This window comes from Cucurbita pepo, chromosome 8, assembly GCF_057944985.1.
Source record: "Cucurbita pepo subsp. pepo isolate OVF chromosome 8, ASM5794498v1, whole genome shotgun sequence".
NCBI lineage: Eukaryota > Viridiplantae > Streptophyta > Magnoliopsida > Cucurbitales > Cucurbitaceae > Cucurbita > Cucurbita pepo.
The window spans coordinates 215,911-234,074 of record NC_141805.1 but is presented as its reverse complement, the minus strand read 5'-3'; the positions used below and the strand labels follow the sequence as shown (position 1 = coordinate 234,074).

The 18,164-nt window shown below is 36.2% G+C and overlaps 2 protein-coding genes across 6 annotated transcripts; both read right to left on the bottom strand.

The window, feature by feature from the left end:
* Positions 1-91: 91 nt before the first annotated feature.
* On the bottom strand, positions 92-8,994 carry LOC111800300 (ADP-ribosylation factor GTPase-activating protein AGD3). Of its 2 annotated transcripts, none has more exons than XM_023683928.2 (19): positions 8,236-8,994; positions 6,183-6,259; positions 5,819-5,919; positions 5,435-5,505; positions 5,092-5,154; positions 4,807-4,851; positions 4,568-4,633; positions 4,410-4,457; positions 4,216-4,311; positions 4,093-4,134; positions 3,651-3,869; positions 3,397-3,528; positions 3,064-3,288; positions 2,868-2,954; positions 2,444-2,782; positions 2,225-2,370; positions 2,019-2,103; positions 519-997; positions 92-436 (listed from the first exon to the last, which is right to left on the bottom strand). In XM_023683928.2, the coding sequence occupies exons 1-19, from the start codon at positions 8,278-8,280 to the stop codon at positions 322-324; spliced, it is 2,481 nt and encodes an 826-aa protein (XP_023539696.2). In that variant the 5' UTR covers positions 8,281-8,994; the 3' UTR covers positions 92-321. The 2 variants fall into 2 exon arrangements, with proteins under 2 accessions (XP_023539696.2, XP_023539695.2); XM_023683927.2 differs by having other exon boundaries at positions 2,019-2,112; positions 8,236-8,991.
* A 3,642-nt stretch (positions 8,995-12,636) lies between these two features.
* Positions 12,637-18,013, bottom strand: LOC111799881 (OVARIAN TUMOR DOMAIN-containing deubiquitinating enzyme 1). Of its 4 annotated transcripts, none has more exons than XM_087126484.1 (10): positions 17,686-18,012; positions 16,582-16,880; positions 15,872-15,937; positions 15,706-15,789; positions 15,484-15,606; positions 14,809-14,861; positions 14,626-14,675; positions 14,450-14,550; positions 13,234-13,506; positions 12,637-12,942 (listed from the first exon to the last, which is right to left on the bottom strand). In XM_087126484.1, exons 2-9 carry the CDS (start codon positions 16,747-16,749, stop codon positions 13,243-13,245), a joined length of 909 nt encoding a protein of 302 aa, XP_086982610.1. In that variant the 5' UTR covers positions 16,750-16,880; positions 17,686-18,012; the 3' UTR covers positions 12,637-12,942; positions 13,234-13,242. The 4 variants fall into 4 exon arrangements, with proteins under 4 accessions (XP_086982610.1, XP_086982609.1, XP_023539140.2 ...); XM_087126483.1 differs by having other exon boundaries at positions 16,582-16,877; XM_023683372.2 differs by having other exon boundaries at positions 16,582-16,803.
* Between the last annotated feature and the right edge of the window lie 151 nt (positions 18,014-18,164).

Here is an 18,164-nt window from a genome sequence, read left to right as displayed (position 1 = left end):
TAAAAAAAAAAAAGATACTGATTATTGATACAACAAACAGCTAAGGCTTTCATTAATAAATATTATAAAATAATAATAAAATAAAAAAAAGAAAACAAAAGGGGCAGGCAACTCCAAAAGCCAAACTAACTGTGGCCATTTTACAATAATACAACTCTGTTGGACTAACTTGCAAATATTGCCCAAGGGGGCAGGCAAGCTGACCTACCACTCTCTTTCACCTTCTCAAAAACAAAAAAAAGAACAAAAAAAAAAAAAAAAGAACAAAAAAAAAAAAAAACATCCTTCTTCCTTGTCTGGAATTTCACCACAACAATCTCCTCATCCATTTGAATCAGCTAGTATAGCAACCAGCTCCACATCATTCAGTTTTAACTCTACTGCCAGCTCTAGAGGGCTTTTACCGTCTCCGTTCATTGCTCGTGGGTCGGCTCCCCTGCAACGTATACACCCAACGATTAACGACAGGGAAATAGGGTGAAAATGTTGAATTAATCTCTTTTATCACACTATCTAACCTGGAAAGAAGCAATTTGGCAAACCCAGTTCTGCCTTTAACGATACATCGGTGAAGAGCTGATTGACGTCGAGAATCAATGGCGTTAATGTTCGCACCACATTGTAAAAGGAGCTCGAGCATACTGATGTCTCCAGTTTCGCATGCGAGATGCAGGAGTGTGCAGCCATCTAGATCCTCCAATGGCTGGCCTTCACTCGTACCTCCCAAGTTCGAAGAGCTTGTAGATCTCTCCGCAAAATCACTGGATTTGTTATTATGTTCGAGGCCAGTCGGATCCTGCATTAACATTACTTTAGCAAGAGTCAAAGAGCCATATGCGACTTGCTTATAAACCGCATTTACGTCTGCTTCTGAGTTTATAATGTGACGATAAACGGCTTTCTTGTCGTTCGAGCGTACACCATCCCAGATCTGTTGCGCTACTAAATGAGGATACTGATTTTCCTTTGGTTTCCGAACGAAAGCCTTTTCTACATACTGACATTCAAAAAGAAGCAACAAGCATGAATAAGATTAGTGAGTAGCCTATATCATGTCCCTCAGAAGCTCAAATAAGATTAGAGAATTTGTTGCCATTTGACATCTCAGGAGCTAATCAAGCATATGTTCGACAAATGTTGCCAAAGCAAAAAAGTTCGCTGAGTTGTCGTGTGAGATCTCACATCGATTGAAGAGGGGAACGAAGCATTCCATATAAGGGTGTGGAAACCTTTCCCTAGTAGACGCGTTTTAAAATCTTGAGGAGAAACCTAGAAGGGAAAGCCTAGAGAAGCCAATATCTGCAAGCAGTGGGCTTAGGCTATTACAAATGGTATTTGAGCTAGACACCAGGTGGCGTGCCAGCAAGGAAGCTGGACCCCCATGGGAGATGGATTGTGAGATCCCACGTTGGTTGAAGAGGGGAACAAAGCATCCTTATAAGGATGCAGAGACCTCTCCCTAGTAGACGTGTTCCAAAATTGAGGGGATGTCCAAAAGGAAAAGCCCAAAGAGGACAATATCTGCTAGCGATGGGCTTAGGCTATTACAAATGGTATCAAAGCAAAACACCCGGCAATGTGCTAGTGGGGACGCTGGACCCCCAAGGGAAGTGGATTGTGAGATCTTACATCGATTAAAGAGGGGAACGAAGCATTCCATATAAGGGTGTGGAAACTTTTCCTAGTAGACGCATTTTAAAATCTTGAGGAGAAACCTAGACGGAAGAGCCCAAAGAGAACAATATCTGCAAGCAGTGGGCTTAGGCTGTTACAAATGGTATTAGAGCTAGACGCCAGGCGGCGTGCCAGCAAGGAAGCTAGACCCCCAAAGGAGGTGGATTGTGAGATCCCACATTGGTCAGAGAGCGGAAAGAAGCATTCCTTATAAGGATGTGGAAATCTCTCCCTAGTAGACACGTTTTAAAACCTTGAGAGGAAACCCAAAAGAGAAAGCCCAAAGAGGACAATATCTGTCAGAAGACGTGAACAAACAAACTAGAAGATAAGTGATATCACACCTTTGCATGAATGAACTTCTCCTTCACTGATATTGGATCAGAATGGCTGGGTTTGCTGATAGAATGCATTTGCTGTTTATCAAACCTGTACAAGCTTCACCATAAAAATAAGAGATGAATGTTAGCAAAACCAAATTGAATCAAATAAGATATTCAACATTGTGTTCACAAACTTTTGACTTGACTCAATAGTGAAGTTCATTTACCCTGTCGTAACGAGATCGACCTGAAAGGAACTTCTCGATTGCAGCATCTCCTCCCAAACCGAGTTCGCAAACGTATTTCCAAGAGACTGAAACAAACTGATCACTGAAGGTTCCCACACTTTCACATCTAATGTAAGGGATCTCACCTACACACAATATTTTCAACAAATCATTACATAATACGACACGCACATATTGCCCCGAGTTCGAGATATTCACCTTTGATATATGAACACCGAGATTACGGTGAACGCCAGAACATTCAATACAAACAAGAACACCGAGATTCAAAGATGCCCAGTCGGGCTCAGGAGCACCACAATCCGCGCACTTATCGTTCCCGCATACTCTACGAAGTATGTCTATTGGCTTCTCAATTTTCATAGTCGAACGTTGCTGCTGCAAGTTTCTAGAAGGGCGTTCCAAATGAGAGGAATTAAGATTTCTTTCAGATGTGTATTCGTCAACCCCTGTCTGATCAAAGTCAGAACTTTCAAAAGAACTACTCTCACTGGTAGACCTGTTGTGACCACTTCCCATGGGACTACCCGCAAGACACTGATCAAAATGTTACACAAATAAATGTTAACATTAATATCTGAAAAACATCCCAAGTCGAGCAAGAAGAAAGGCAGAGTAATACCCTCTCTGGAGCCTGAGAACTTAGTAACGAAGCGATAACTCCAGTTATTTTTTCGATCCAATCCATTTGATCAAGTGCACTCTCTGCCTGCACTAACATGCAGAAATAGATTTATAGGGAACCTTTATCTTGTTTCATACAAAGATTCTAGAAGTGAAGCATTAATTTACAGCCAAAACCAGCCCCTAAATCAAACCTGCAAAGTATAGCTCTTGGTCGGTGAAATGATGCGAAAGCAAAACCGAAGATCGGACTGGTCTGCATCAACTTTGATCGTTGAAGTGAGCAGGTTCACGGTATGATGAGCTACAGATTTCTCATCATGCACCCCACTTTGATTATGGGAAGAAAGCCAGCGGCTCAAAAGGCCAGAACCAAGCTCTGAACTATTCCTCTGACCAGATAGCTGCCCTGTAGTTGCCTAAAATAAAGCCATCATACACATGAAGCTAATCAGAAGCTAATGTATAAAAGATAGCTGCCCTGTAGTTCCTGCTCATGACAAGGTTAACATGATTTAATTACTCACAGATGATTTGCTGCATTGCTTGCGGTAATAATACAGCAATCCCCGGCTATCAAGAACGAAAAATCGTCTTTTCCAGTCACCCCTCAAGTTCGAAGAACGCTTTGAGAGATAACCTTGTCGAATGGTTTGAACCTAAATTATGGTTGAACTATAAAAATATGGCCATGCAAAAAGGAGCCTACTGCCTAATGCACCTTAGGGGAACAGTGATATAGTGCAAATGGACACACAAAGATGCAATATTTCCTCCTGACCTTTCCTTTGGCAGCAGATTGCATGACTTCCTCTATCATTTTATGTGAGCTTCTACCAATGGCTTGAATACCATCTCCTCCATTAGGTGATCCATTCGAACCATTGGATGACCACCTACTCTCCCGATCAACCTGCCTCTTGTACTCTTGCATCCGTTCACTAAGAGCAGCCTGCTCATAGTTCGACCTTTCTCTTGATTGCTGGGCATACGTCAACACCTGCCAAACAAAACCACATCGTGTTATTTTAACCCCAACAATTATATAAATCCACAGCTGATCAATGCCATGTAACATTGAATAGTCAAACGCCTCAAAGCATACAACAATCGAAATTCTTCATAGCCGTCATGCAGAGAATACAACAACCGGCCCAACCAAATTAATAACCGACACTCGTTAATTAATACCCAGTTTAGCCGAAAACAAAATAGAAGACAACCTGATTAATATATGGCTCCATCTGATGCAACAATTCATAACCCTGCAAGGAGGAGGTAAAAGATGAGTAGGAAGATGCCGATACAGTTAACGAATATGCCAAAAATAATTTTCAAGAATTCACCTGTTTGAAGTAACGAAGATGCGCATCCATTGTCCCACTCACTGCCTCTAAGAATTCGAACCTTTTTTTGGCCTCGACATTAGAAAGAGCAGTCACCTACAAAGATCGATAACAGTATAAAATGCTCTGAGTTTAGTTATTTGAAATATAATTCGAATCATATAACAATGATCAGACAAAAGTGCAGAAATTACTAGAATAAAGCGCGCTTGCTCAAATGCAGATCTAGCGTTATGAAGTTCCTGGAATGTGTAACACCAAATTAGATCTAATGAGCGAATTCAATACCACTTAACTATGTTCTAAAAATATTAGGATGAGAAACTTTAAAACTTTGGCTTAAGCATAATACCTCTTCCAATAGACTAGCAACGTCGTTTTTAGTCCCTTTTCTCAGTGACAGGAATTTTTCACGAGCCTGCAATGTCATATGTTTCTGAAGTTAACTAACAGAAGTATCCAACAAGGCATAGATTAAAAAAACCATCAAAAGAACTGAAACTACTAAAATCAAGCGCTTTCAGTTGCTTCGGTCGATTCTACATGAACTTTAGCTATATATTTCATACAGAAGTTCCAACAATCACACACCTGGTCATAGAGAAGGCTAGCCTTGTCAAAGCGCTTCCTTGCTTCCTGCACTAACAATAGATCCCTTAAAAGAGGTACTCACAAACAGACAAGCTGCATATTTGGTTCCTTATATATATTATATATAGTCTTTTAAGAAATATGAAACAGAAGGCGATAAGAAATCAACTTGAAGGAGCAAAGGGATTACAGAAATTTCCTCCAAATCATTAATTTAAAAAATTAAAAAAAGAAGTTCTGATTATCGAGCAAGAATGAAACTAAGCAATTTGTAATTTGTTGTACCTTGACTTCAAGCAAATCGAAATTGACAAACTGCATTAATCTGTCGTTAAGCATATGCTCCACCTGTCGAATAGAAAATGAAGAAAGATATCGAATATATTCTAACAGAGTATTATGCATCCATAAACTTTTTGGTGCCCACCACCTAAAAATTTCGAATTACAGAGAGAGAATATCGTATGAAGGAAAATTTAAATCATGGAAACGGATCAGTGGTCAATGACGTAAAATATAAATTTCATCCAGCTTTTACCAGACAAAACTAGAATGAACAATGATTAAAGAAAAAAACATGGAAGATGCACCATATTCACAGCACATCTACACAAGAGACCAAGTCTACCTGGGAACGAAGGACTTCCTTGTATGTCCCGATTTCCCTCAATGCAATTGTAAATTTGGTCATGACAGGTCCTGAAATATCGTCTACATGTTAATTGACCGAGCAATATTGAACCGTCGACTAGAAGATTTAGCTAAACTTGATATAAGAAGACAATCTGTAATAGAAGTCATACATTCAATGATCATTTGAAGAAAGAAAGCATATAGAGCAAGAGTTGTTGCAGATAAAGAGAAATTAATATGACTGCACTACGCAAACAACAAAACGCCACTAAGCAATCACAACCTTCGATGCAAGTGTTACTCAAAATCATGTGGTGTCTAACGTCTCGAGCTTGTGAACACGTCTATAACCAAATAAAGTTTAAATAAACAAGCATACCACCAAAAGCAACGCTGATTGGGTCATTATGCCCTCCCCCAAAAGTTTCCAGAGAACTTGCAAAAGCAATATCACCATCATATCCCTCACCAAGTCCTTCACTGCAAAATAAAAAAAGAAAGGGCCATTAGAAAATTCTTGCAGAATCTTGGCCTTGAGAGTAAAAGTTGTCGAAACCTATCTAACGGAAACTGCATTGAATATCAAAGAAAATCCTTGTGTGAGTGACTAAAGTCCTCTAAAGAAGATTCTGACTTCATGTAGAAGCACAACTGTATTGATACCGAAACTCCTTATGGAGGGATACACATATTTTGTAAACAACAAACAAAATGAAGAATAAAAAATGCCAAAATAGACGTACGTGTACTTTCGACATCCTTTAAAAAACTTCAAACTCCTCTCCCTCAATAATTCAGCACTTTCCTCCAAGCATTGTATCTGTATCACAAACGTTATTGACGACAAAAACAACTTTCATATGAAAAATATTCCAATTGGTACAAGCACGCAAATTATTCATTCGAGGGTGCCAAAATAATACACTCATCTTTATAATTAGTGTAAGAGTAACCTAGCAAAACCAGCATATTTGCAGATAAACGAATCTCAACATGTATTTAACTGCATGAAGAGAACCAAATCAGAATTTACAAAATTTACAATAGCATCTCTGTAGTCAAATCATTTACAAAATCTCAATCCTCTGGCTGTAGATAAATCATTTACCAGCATATGCTTAAAAATCTAAAGGTAATGGTTCTAACTTCTTCCAATTGCAAGCTTGAAGACCGTCTTGTATCCATTTTACTTCCATAATTGTTCATTTTTACTCTCTCAAATTTACATGCGCTTGCTAATTACATTATTAGATATTTTCAAAGATTTACCTTCCGAACATCTGGGATCCACTCAAGTACCTTCCTATATCGAAATTTTGTTTCAAACATAATTGGAAGACAAGATGCATGTGTCACGTGGGGGTCATGTACGGAGCAATTACGTAATTTTTATAGACAAACCAAGGAAATGAAGGTATGTTGTTAAGAAGGCAGGGATTAAATTATCCAGTGAATGTTCCTTAGAATAATTGTTTGGGTTATACTCCTTTCTAGATCAACTCAATTTGGAGCGTCTTTCCGGTATGCTTCTAGGAGTGCTACTATTAGTTCCTACTCTTTTCTACATCGGAGAAAAAGTTGACTCTGTTTCATTAGATGACGTGGAGAAACCAAGGTACTGTCCATTTGGGAACAAGCCAGCCAAAATCACTTCCATCTTCTTCTTTTTTATTTTCCTTTTTGAGTGTTCATTATATATTCATGATATCTTCGAGAGATGATCCATCTTGGAAAGCTCTGTTTTTTTTGGTGGGTAAACTTTTAAGGTCAATTGACTGGCAGTCCAGCACTCGGTTTAAAGAAAACAGCAGTAATCATATGGTATGGTTTTATCTTAACAATCTCAGACAGTAAAAGAAAGACTAGTAACTAGATTGTTTAGGATTAAAATGGAGACAGTACAGAGAGATCTGGAAATGAGATAGATTTATGGTATCTCTTTGGTCAATTATTACATATAAATCAACAATGTTGATACGTTTTCTGCACGGTTGATCTGTTATCATATTTTTCCTTTTATGGTAACCTTCAAAGGCATGGGGATTAGTGATGGCGGTGGTCATTACCTTTACAGTCTGTAACTATTTGTTCATATCTTTTTACCAATTTTAAGATGCTAGAAATAAAAAAATAAGGAACAACCAAACAGACTTGGGAAGTGTGACATAAAGAAGATAGCAAACTGGAAAACATTGCTCGGGATAAGAACTCAAGCATTCAAATAATAGGATCTTTCCTTTCAAAGATATACATATAGACACGCACTCAAATGCATACACATACAGAAATTTCAAAATTCTAATAGGGACTGTCAATGCCTAAATTTCAAAAACTATACACTTAAATTCCCGCCCTAAGAACAGGTAGCAATCCAATTTTCCAGGGCAAGTAAATTTTAAATTTGGGAATAATAGAATTTCTTGGAATAGGCTCATTAAACCAACATCTAACCATTTAAATGACGACCAAGCTATCTAGTAATATACTGAAGGACGATGGATAGAAGTGGCATATCCGTTCATTAAAGGAACTTTTCCAAAATGATATTGACCGCTTGCTTGGCCATGAAACAAATATGGAAAGTGTTCATTAAAAGAAAAGGACGGTTTGCAGGATTCACAGACGGGTTCATCGAAATTTATTAACACCCTAAAACTTCTTCCTCTAGTTTCCTTGTATGTCTCAGAAACCGGATGATAATTAATACCCAGAAAAATTGAACTCAATAGAGAAGATGAAATTAAGAAAAAAGCGCATACACATGAATTATAAAGTTGAAAAGGAGGAAGAGCTGACCTGCTTGCGGAACATAGGAGAATCATCAAGCTTCGAAAAAGGCATTTTGAGAGACAACAAATATAGTTGCAGCCAAGAGGGAAAACCAAATGTCAATCAGAAGGCGCCATTAAAACTCGATCAGGGTAAAGGGGAGCAAAGCGAGACATGGATCCCCCAAAAAACGTGAAAAACAGAATCAGATCTTCCACATTCTAGTCCATGATGAACAACAAGAAAACCCCAGAAAAAGAAACGCAAGAAACGACCACACTATGAAGAGAAGGAGAAAAAGAAGGGTAAGAAGAAGAAGAGCAAGGCAGAATAGGGGAAAAAAGAGAAAACCCAGAAAAGAAAAGGGAAGAATTATTAACCCAGGGGGTAGAGAAGATGATGAACAGAGAGAGAGGGGACTTTTTTTACAGCTCCCAAAAAGAAGAGAGGGATTAGGAAGGGAGTTTAATGATGTAATCAGGTGAAAGGGGGTGGGGGAATGGGAATGATTTGGTTTCAAAACCCTAGAAGAGGAGGAATGAGTGGGAAGAAAAGAAGGGGAAATGGGATTGAGAAGGAGGAGAGGAAGAAGGAAAATGAGGGCATTAATGGATGTGGGTTACGGTGTTGTTCGTCGTATGGGGAATTGAATGGGAGTTTGATAAGCTGAGGAGATTTTCAGAATCTCTAATCTCTTCTTCGCTTCTGATGAACATTAAAACCTGAAAATGTTGAAAATGTTGAAAATGTTGAAAATGTTGAAAGGGAAACAATGTGTGTGAGAGACGAGGAGAGACAGGGCACAGTCATTGATTAAAGCGAAAAAACAGAGCTTTTTTTCTCTGCCTTTGGCCCCTCCCTTTTTTTTCCCTCTCTTTCTCTCTCCTCTTTTCTTTTTTCCTTTTTTTTATTTTTTTTATTTTCATTTTCAAAAAAAAAAATAATAATAATATACATAAAAAACTTTCAAATTTTACTAAAATAGACCTAAGGAAACTTTGGGTAAAAATGCTTAATTATAAAAGTTTTAAGTTTATGTTCGAAAATGGAACATATTTCTAAATTTAAATATTAAAACATGTTTTTTTTTTTTTTTTTTTTTTTTTTTTTTTTTTGTAAACGGAATGTAGCCGGGATCGGCGATTATCCGATTAGATTAGTCGAGTTATATGCAAACTGATCGAACACAATATAAAAAAATGAAATTTATTTTTTTCCCCATTTTAAATAGAAATGGAGGCAAAGGCAAGAGAAAGAAACAGGGGAGGGAAGAAACAGCGTCGTTTCAGGAGGGTGAAAGGAACGACGTCGTTTTGGGAAGTGACAAAAATAGAATTGAGACAAGCCACCGCCTTTTGAGGGCGCGTGTCTGTCAATCCCAGACGACCACCATACGCCCAGAGCGGTGTCGTTTTAAAAGATAACAAAACAAAAAAACAAATTCCCCAAATTATCATTTATCATTTATTCAAACTCCTTTCGAGTAATAACAAAAATAAGTATTTTTTGACTTTATTTTTAATAATATTATTATTTTATAATTCTTTTAAAATATTATAGTTTTGAAAGAATATTACCACTTTTACCGTATTTTATATATTTTTCTAAACCAAATGACATGATATAATTTGTGCAATTAACTATCATTAATATTCTCGTCTTATAAATTATTTTATTTTATTTATATTTATTACTAAATATGGTTTTTAAATTCTTTATATTTGGATGATTATAAATGATTAACGGATAATTTTTGGTCAACTTAATTATTTAACTATATTATTTATACCCAAATGTTTGGACACATTTACAACAAGAATATGAATGGAAAGACTATATATATATATATATATCTACAAGTAATTAAAGGAGGTGACTGGTGGACACGTGCTGCAGAAGCGCGTGTAGATGGTAGAGGAAAGAGTTTTACCATCTTAGAATCTAATGTGGCACACAACTGTGTTATGTCCCACCCAAAGTGGGGCCCCTTTTTAAAAAAAAATAAATAAATTTCCCTCCTTTTCTTTTTTCTTTTTTTTTTTATTTTTGGGAGAAATCGGAAATGGATGATCCAATAGAGAGAAAGGATATACCAAAAAGAAAAAACCAAAATTATGTGAGGGCCCACTTGTTTCTGTCCAAAATGATCTCCACCGTTGATCCGAGGGTTTTTTGTAAAAGAAGAAGATGGTATAAATCAAGCACAATCTAAACTATGTTTGTATTTTTTTTTTTTTTTTTTCTTTTGGAGTAAAAATTTAATGAATAATGGATGATGAAATAAGATGGGAGAGAAACTTCCACCTCCAACTCACAAAATCCTCAAAGAGAGGGAATCAAACAAAACTTTCTGTATGATTGGATGATCCAAATAATCAAACCATCTTATGGGGTTCGATTGGATTAGATTTTTTCTCGATTTGGGTTATGGTTAATTTTTGAAAAACCCAAACATTTATTTAAGTTTGTGGGTCGGAGCTACTTTGGTTCAGCCAACCCGAAAATAAGGCTAAATCATCTTAACCCTAAACCCTACTCTTAGGATGGATATTTGATATTTGAAACATGTATAAGTAAAACATTACGAATTGTAAATATTTAACTGCTGAATTTTATGATATTTTAGTTATTAATATATAACGGAAAATATTGAGAAATGAATGAAGTTGTTGGGGAGGGGACAAAGATGATTATTGTGTAGGGTAAAGTGCTTAAGCTTCTTCATCAACTCTCCACCATGATTGAGGAATATTTTTGTTTCAATCATATGCCTTTATGCTTACCGTAATAAAACATTTCCTTATTTCTTTTTTCTATATTTTTTTTCCTCATGCATGAAAAAAAGAGTACAAAATTATGATCAAATATCCATATGTATTAAGTTAGGTGAAATTCCAATTAATTTGAAAAATCATTGGTACAAACAAAAGTCACATACAAACAATTAATTTAATCATAACAAGAAAGAAAACATATGGAAACAACAAAATCTGTGTTTTTTTTTTTTTTCCTTCTGCAAATTGCTTCTAAAATTCTATCCTACCAAAACGATGTTTCTTTTGCATGATTCTCAAATCATTATACTGTTCCTAAACACCAAAGGAGAGAAAAAAAGAAACAAGTATACGGTGGGTAGCTTGTTGGGAAGAACCATGTGTTCTTGTTGGTTGTAACCTAGGAGAATACCTATCTCGACTCGGTTAAGACAGATGTTAAGGAATTCCAAGGGTCAGAGCGAGACGTTTTGAGAAAGACGAGAAAAAAAGACAATAAAAAATTCTTCTATGTTTTCATTTTGATGATCCCAATAAAGTTTTTAGACATGATTTTCCACGTAGGCCAAAAATAGTGTTTGAGAATAGATGGAAAGCTATAAGAAAATGAGGAAAAGAAGAATGGGAGTGGAACTTTACTTTATGATGAAGTGAAGAGAAGACTATGCTATGGCCTATGTCCTTCCACTTTTTTGACCAATTTGCATCTCTTTCTATGAAATTTGGATCAAACCTTTTGCTTTTTAAGCCATACCACCGTTGCTTCTACCATCTCCCAAACCCACTTTCCTTTCTTTTCACACTCTTATTCAATACTCATTTTTAACTCCTATCCTATACATGGTGCAACGTTCTTTCTAGTCACATCTCCAAAGCCTCAAATGTTAATGATAACAAGAAAGAGAGAAAGACACTTAGGAGAGAGAAAAGATGAACAAGTTTAAGCTTAATAGTGACTATGAGTTCAACATTTGGGGTAAGAACTTCCTTACTAATGTAACTCAATCAAATAATAAACACTACCAAAATCAAGGACTGATACTAATATGGATAATTCCTTGATGTTGAGAGAGAATCAGATATTACCATGAGAAAATCAGATATTAACACTTCTATGAAGTCTATTTAAGCTTCTTAAATGTTTCTTTGGTCACTATTCTTTCAGCTTTCTTTCCTTGATTCAACACTCAAGGAAAAGCCAACGAGGGGAGGTTAGATGGAGTCCATATGAACTACTTTTGGAATTTTGGATTCTATTGAGATATTGTTTTTTTCTTTTTTTTTTTTTTTTGGGGGGGGACAGAATACACATTGATCGTTAGATGTTTCTTTGGTCCCTGAGGTTTCATAATAGACACTCGACCCTAAGGACTACAAGGAGGCACAAAAAGTGAGAGGATTGACCTCTACCATCAAGCAAGGAAAGAGACCTCTTTTCTCCTTCCTTCAATATGCATAGCACGCTTGACTAATAGTTTCAAACCTTGATGACTCCAAGAACTAAAATGTCTTCCTATCACCCTAAACAATATTATAGGGGGCAGCTGTTACCCCTGATGTATAAATTTTCACCCAAAATTTTAGTTTCATCAAATTTAATACTACACTGTATAGTATTGCAATTTTTATATGCAATTTAGGCTAATTCACTCCGGAAGAAAAAGGGCAAATCCCTAAGAAACCTACTATTTTCGATAAAGATCAAGTTTCGGCACAAGGAAATCTATTTGTATCTCAATGACTGATCACATATATTCCAAATTTCAGTTAACCCGGCGAATATAGTTTTTTTTTAAAAAAAAAAACTCAAACAGCTCAACAATATATTTAAAATCAGTACAGAGCATCTGGCAAGCATCAATTATAAAGATCCAACCTTTATCTCATCGAAAATTTGGATCCATGTCTGCCGTGCCAATGCAGTTCATCTTTGAGAGCCCCACCTGGGTTCGCCAGTGGCCTGAAATACATGACATTAAACTTAAGATGAACCCAGAAAAAATCCTTCAGTAATCCTATAAAATTCCCAAGTAAATCAAAGACTTCAAACACATTTGCAAATAATAGTAGACAACTACAGATGGAAATATCATTTTGCGTGATGAATGAGGATGTAGCAGTAATACACTGTTAAAACATCATCATTTTATACATACAGACTATACAGATAATCTCTTGCAATATAAAAGGTGGGCAGGAAGAGACATTTCTATGACTGAATTTTTCGAACAAGTTCAAGTTTAAAGCTTACCAATGCGCATCACTTTGGATAGAGAATATCATAGTGACCAGGACGATAGAGCAAAGTAATGAAAGGGATCTTTATCTCAGAGCCAACATTAACACCTGAGACATCACTAGAAGCAGGAACAAAATCATGGTGATTTACACTGATGCCACCAGAATCACAAGAGCTCCGATCGAGGTACAGAACACGGATTGGCACACCCAATGCATCAGATAATGCAATTATGTGTACATGATCACTCTCTTCACCCATTGGTTCAACTGCTGATTTGCAGAACTGTGCCAGAAAAGATAAAATGAGAACGAGATTGGAAATCATGATATAAAGGTTATTCTATCTTCTTAAATAGGAGAATAAAAGGATTCTGATGCACAAAAATATGGGATAATAAGACCAAAGCAATTTCATTTTAATCCAGATAAAACAATGGACCAAGGTCTTGTATATTTAATACAAACAAACAGTGAGAACCAAAATCCTGACTAATTGGACAGAATATTTTTTCTAAAATCCGTAAATGTTTGGATCAATTTTTACACACCTCAACTATTCTTACAGGACAACTGTCTACCCTACTGCATTAGATAGCAAAGAAATTCACAGGAAATTAAAACCTGGGTAGGTGCTACCATGGCTTGAAGCCTTGAACCCATGCCCTTTGCACTCTATTATTTACATACCCTTTATTGACAACTAGGTTACTCAAGGAGGTTTTGTTTACTAAAATTAAATCTGGATCAGGAAAAAGAAAATTGTGGTAGATATTGTTTGTTGACAATTAAATTCTTAGAATGAGTCAGAAGTTCAATATATGTAGGACCCACTAAATGGTAGAGATTTTTTTTAAAAAAATTGGACCCAGAGAATAGGAGTAGGCAATTGATAATCATTTATGATGTAATGATGCTTCTCCAAAATACGAACACGATTCTTCATTTTTAAGTGGGTTGCCCTTATTCTATTCCCCACTCGAAGTAAACAAGGGAATGTGAAAGATCCAATATCATTCCTGTCCAAGGTAATATGATTTAAAATCATCATTATTGCATACTAAGTATAATCTGTTTCTGCTAGAAACTACACTTAAAACTCGCTACCCAAACCAATCAACTTAGGTTTCAACATAATTTGTATGGTCAAATTTGCAACATAAATCTAAATATAATAAAGGCCAACAAATAATGTAAAACTTGTTTGAAGTTTTACAAATTTAAGAAACCTGATCAACCGTTCCATGTGTCAATCCCATAATAAAAGGCTGAAAAAATTCTGAACGCTTTTGTATTTCACCTGATGTAACAAACCTGAAAAACATAACAACTAGCAAAACAAATTTTGTCAGAAGAAACAGAAAGAGCGAGGCGACTGAATATTGAATTTACAAACATCACCGACCATAATCAGAGATAGATTGGTCTCGACTCCTTAGAACAAGTTCATCATGACTGTATTCAAGAAAACTAAGAGTCAAAGGCAATCATGAATGACCGATTCCACAGCTGAAAGCAACAGAATATTCCACTATAAAATAAAATTCGAGAATTGAAATTCCAAGGTAGAAGGGCAGGGCACTGACACCTTATAGAATTTTCATTTCCTTGAAGAGCACTTTCCAGCTGCTCAAGGAATAGCTGAAAAGATATTTTAAACATACCTATTAATCAGAAATTATATTTAAGACAACCACCGTTAACCGAGGATATTTAGCTAGTTTATACCGAAAGGAAATAAAGACAACAATAATAAATAAGGATGAGTCTAGACATCTCGATTCTTTTAGGTGGTGTAAATTCAGGACAATGTTTTTAGAAGTACGAAGCACGATGAAACAGAACAGCTCTTTAAGGGTTCATGTGCAAGATACAAAACGAAGCGAGGACTTCAATGAGGTGAAGCACTCAGTACATAAAATGTTCAAATTAAGAATTAGCATGAACTATGAGATAGAGGCATAATGGATTAATTATTAAAAACATCCTCAGTATAAGTCCTTGACAAGCCGCTATTCAAGCCAAAAACATACTATAGCATCACAAATTGCAAGGAAAACATCTCGGCAACAATAAAATTGATGTAGCACTATTTCTATCTGGTATGTTCGATAGCACATTTTGAGCTTGTAAGAACAGTTGCTTCTAAACTTCCACCGACTTGAGTTAAATGGGAGAAATAAGCCAATATTGCTTAGAGCAGGGATTAGACATTCAAATAATAAACTAATTTTTTAAAAAAATGGGCATAGAAACAATTTACCTCAAAAAAATCTTCGAAAGTAATTTCTGTATATCCCAGACTTCGAAGTGTTTTCCTACAATTTTCCACATTTATTTTGATCCGATCAACTTCAGCAGTGTCTTGCGACACTAAAATATGTTCCTGGTTAGAGAGGCCAAGTCAGTAGCAGCTGAAGTCCGATGATGTACCAAAAGTACAATAACCAATCTGCTGAGATACATTAAAAGTATTTAGACTTACAAGATACGAAAACATGAAGCTGCGGAGAAAGCAATTCCCATCACCGCGTGTTCGACGAATGGCAGCATATTGGCCGCTGAGCACCTGCAGAACATGTAATATAAATATATTCTAAGAAAAACTACTCTCCCAAAAATAACAATAGAATAAAGGCAATAAATAAAACCTTAATTTTCTCCAGCAAAATGGGACTTCCGGATTTATATTCAGCTTCTAAAGAAGAAAGTGGTTCCTGCAGCTCCTTTGCCATTAAGATTCATTAGGGAGTAAAAGAAAGATCAATTGATTAGACCATCTTAGAGCTATGAAGCCACAAAGAGGAATTCAAAAGCACCTCATCCAACAACAAACAACCAACCCTACCCCAAGCTCCATAAGAGGGTTAGAGACATAAGCCCAAAAGCTGAACTCCAAAAAATGTCAATAAACATACATAAAGTTCAACTTTTGAAGCAAACAACGGTGCTGAATCCCTCCAACATTTCTAAACTCCAAATAATTTCTAAATCTATGCTTAGAAACTCTGTTGGTAAACAATGTTTTATGATTTTTCCAAACATGGTATGATTGATAAAATAAGGGTATACACTTCATAGCATAATATGGAAAAAGAAGGGAAGAATAAAGATTAAAACTTGGTTTCCTACTTGCATAGGTGGATGAAGCATGGTCCTTGAATGCAAATAAGGATGAAAAAATGGATAATAAAAATCCAGGAACACAACAGAACGCCAGATGCAACAGTATAAGATGAAACATGTACCAAACAAAAAAAAAGTAACCAAAAACACAAACACACGGAAGAAAAAGAGGTAAAAGTGTTGCAACATCAAGACTAAAAAATGCAGGATATTAAACTTAAATAGGTGAACCTGCCTTGTCACCAACAAATGGAACTTTCTCAGCCTCCTGAACAAAAATTGCAGATTTCTGCTGCATGATTTCATCGTCACCAAAAGTGTCCCAACTATCGTAGTCTGGTGTTTGAATTGATATCACAGATTCCACTTTCCCATCAGCATCAAGATTTTCCTGATTCTGCATTCTTTTAAAAGGAATGCTTTGTTTCCTCAATTTTTGAAACCGGATATGAAAAACCTATTAAAGAATTCCCCTGGTAAGTTCACTGTAATTATCCAACCAGCTCATAAACTTGTTTGCTTTGAGGCGACCTGCTGAGCGTTTGTAAAACATTATCTCGTAATAAAATGTGTAGTGGAAGCATATCTTCTCTCATCATTGAAGTTAATAACTTGATATTTCTCAAACCATATGATATTGATAATTGAATGCCAGTGAAAATAGAACATGGCAGTTGTCAAAAGAATATTGCATAACAATATCAAACAAATGCAATACTCATTGCACACGTTAACAAGCCCATCTATGAATTCCATGCGTAAACCTTACATGGTCGGCATCCAATTTCTTAGCCAAGTTGCTCAAGACCATGATGAAAAAAATAAGCACCGGTATACAGCATGCATTAAAGAACTAGAAAGTGCTTATAATTTTAAAGGTGATAAGAGATACAGGATCCAATTCACTCATCAACTGAAACATAACAAACAAATTGAAACTTCATATCTTGAGACATTGCTTGCACTGTGCATTTGTGATTAGACTGAGCACTTTGCATCAGAAAATTAGGGTAAACAACAGGACCTTAGAATTACTTCTTCAATTTCCCCACAACTTAGAAATAAAAGCATAAAAATCCTTAATTCGAATTTGTAGTTGAGACAAATTCAATATTATTAAATTCTCTCAACCTATTTCGCGAACATACAAACTCGTAGACATGAAAATACTTTCCATGCACAGAGGCTACACCCAAGGAAGCGACGTACACAGCCGAACTTAAGTCCGCCCATTCTATTAGCTACTTAATCAGAATCCAGATCCGATAATCATCCAACAAAATTATACTGAGCAACGATCGAATAAGAGAGAAAAAGAAAAAGAAAAAAAAAATCTTACAGATTAAGAGGCAGAATAGAGAACGGAGATTGAAGAGCTGGACGGCAATGAAGGACGCTCACTGTTCGGTTCTTGGGAGGGCAGACACTAAAAGGGCACAGGCGAAAGGCTGCCGTGGACGGAAGAGATCACCATTGGCGCCGTCAGTGAAAAAAAGGAGGAAGCATTCGAATCGAAAGAGAGAAAGCGAGAGGGGAGTGGAAGTGGACGCTGGCAAAGACGGGTTAGGGCTGCAGAAGAAGATGAAAAGAGGTCAACAATGGTGAAACTGAAACTGAAAAATCTGATCCCTGAATCTGAATCTGAATCTGAATCTGAATCTGAATCTGAATCTGAATCTAAATCGTGCCTACTTAGGGATTTGGTAAGCCTTTTGGGCCGTGTCTAAAATTTTAATAATAAATTAATTAATTTATAAATAAAAAAATTGTCTAGTACTAGGTTGTCAACTATTCCATGTTTTTTTTTTTTTTTTTTTT

What these genes read in the sequence shown, in the direction of transcription:
- LOC111800300 (XM_023683927.2), bottom strand. Translation starts at nt 8,280, where the DNA reads ATGCCTTTTTCGAAGCTTGATGATTCTCCTATGTTCCGCAAGCAG. An exon ending in GTTCTCAGGCTCCAGAGAGG is followed by an intron (nt 2,783 to 2,867) that starts GTATTACTCTGC and finishes CATTTTGATCAG; the next exon opens with TGTCTTGCGGGTAGTCCCAT. An exon ending in AGAAGTTCATTCATGCAAAG is followed by an intron (nt 998 to 2,018) that starts GTGTGATATCAC and finishes TTTGAATGTCAG; the next exon opens with TATGTAGAAAAGGCTTTCGT.
- LOC111799881 (XM_087126484.1), bottom strand. Translation starts at nt 16,749, where the DNA reads ATGCAGAATCAGGAAAATCTTGATGCTGATGGGAAAGTGGAATCTGTG. An exon ending in CTTTCGAAGATTTTTTTGAG is followed by an intron (nt 14,862 to 15,483) that starts GTAAATTGTTTC and finishes ATATCTTTTCAG; the next exon opens with CTATTCCTTGAGCAGCTGGA. An exon ending in CACATGGAACGGTTGATCAG is followed by an intron (nt 13,507 to 14,449) that starts GTTTCTTAAATT and finishes TTTCTGGCACAG; the next exon opens with TTCTGCAAATCAGCAGTTGA.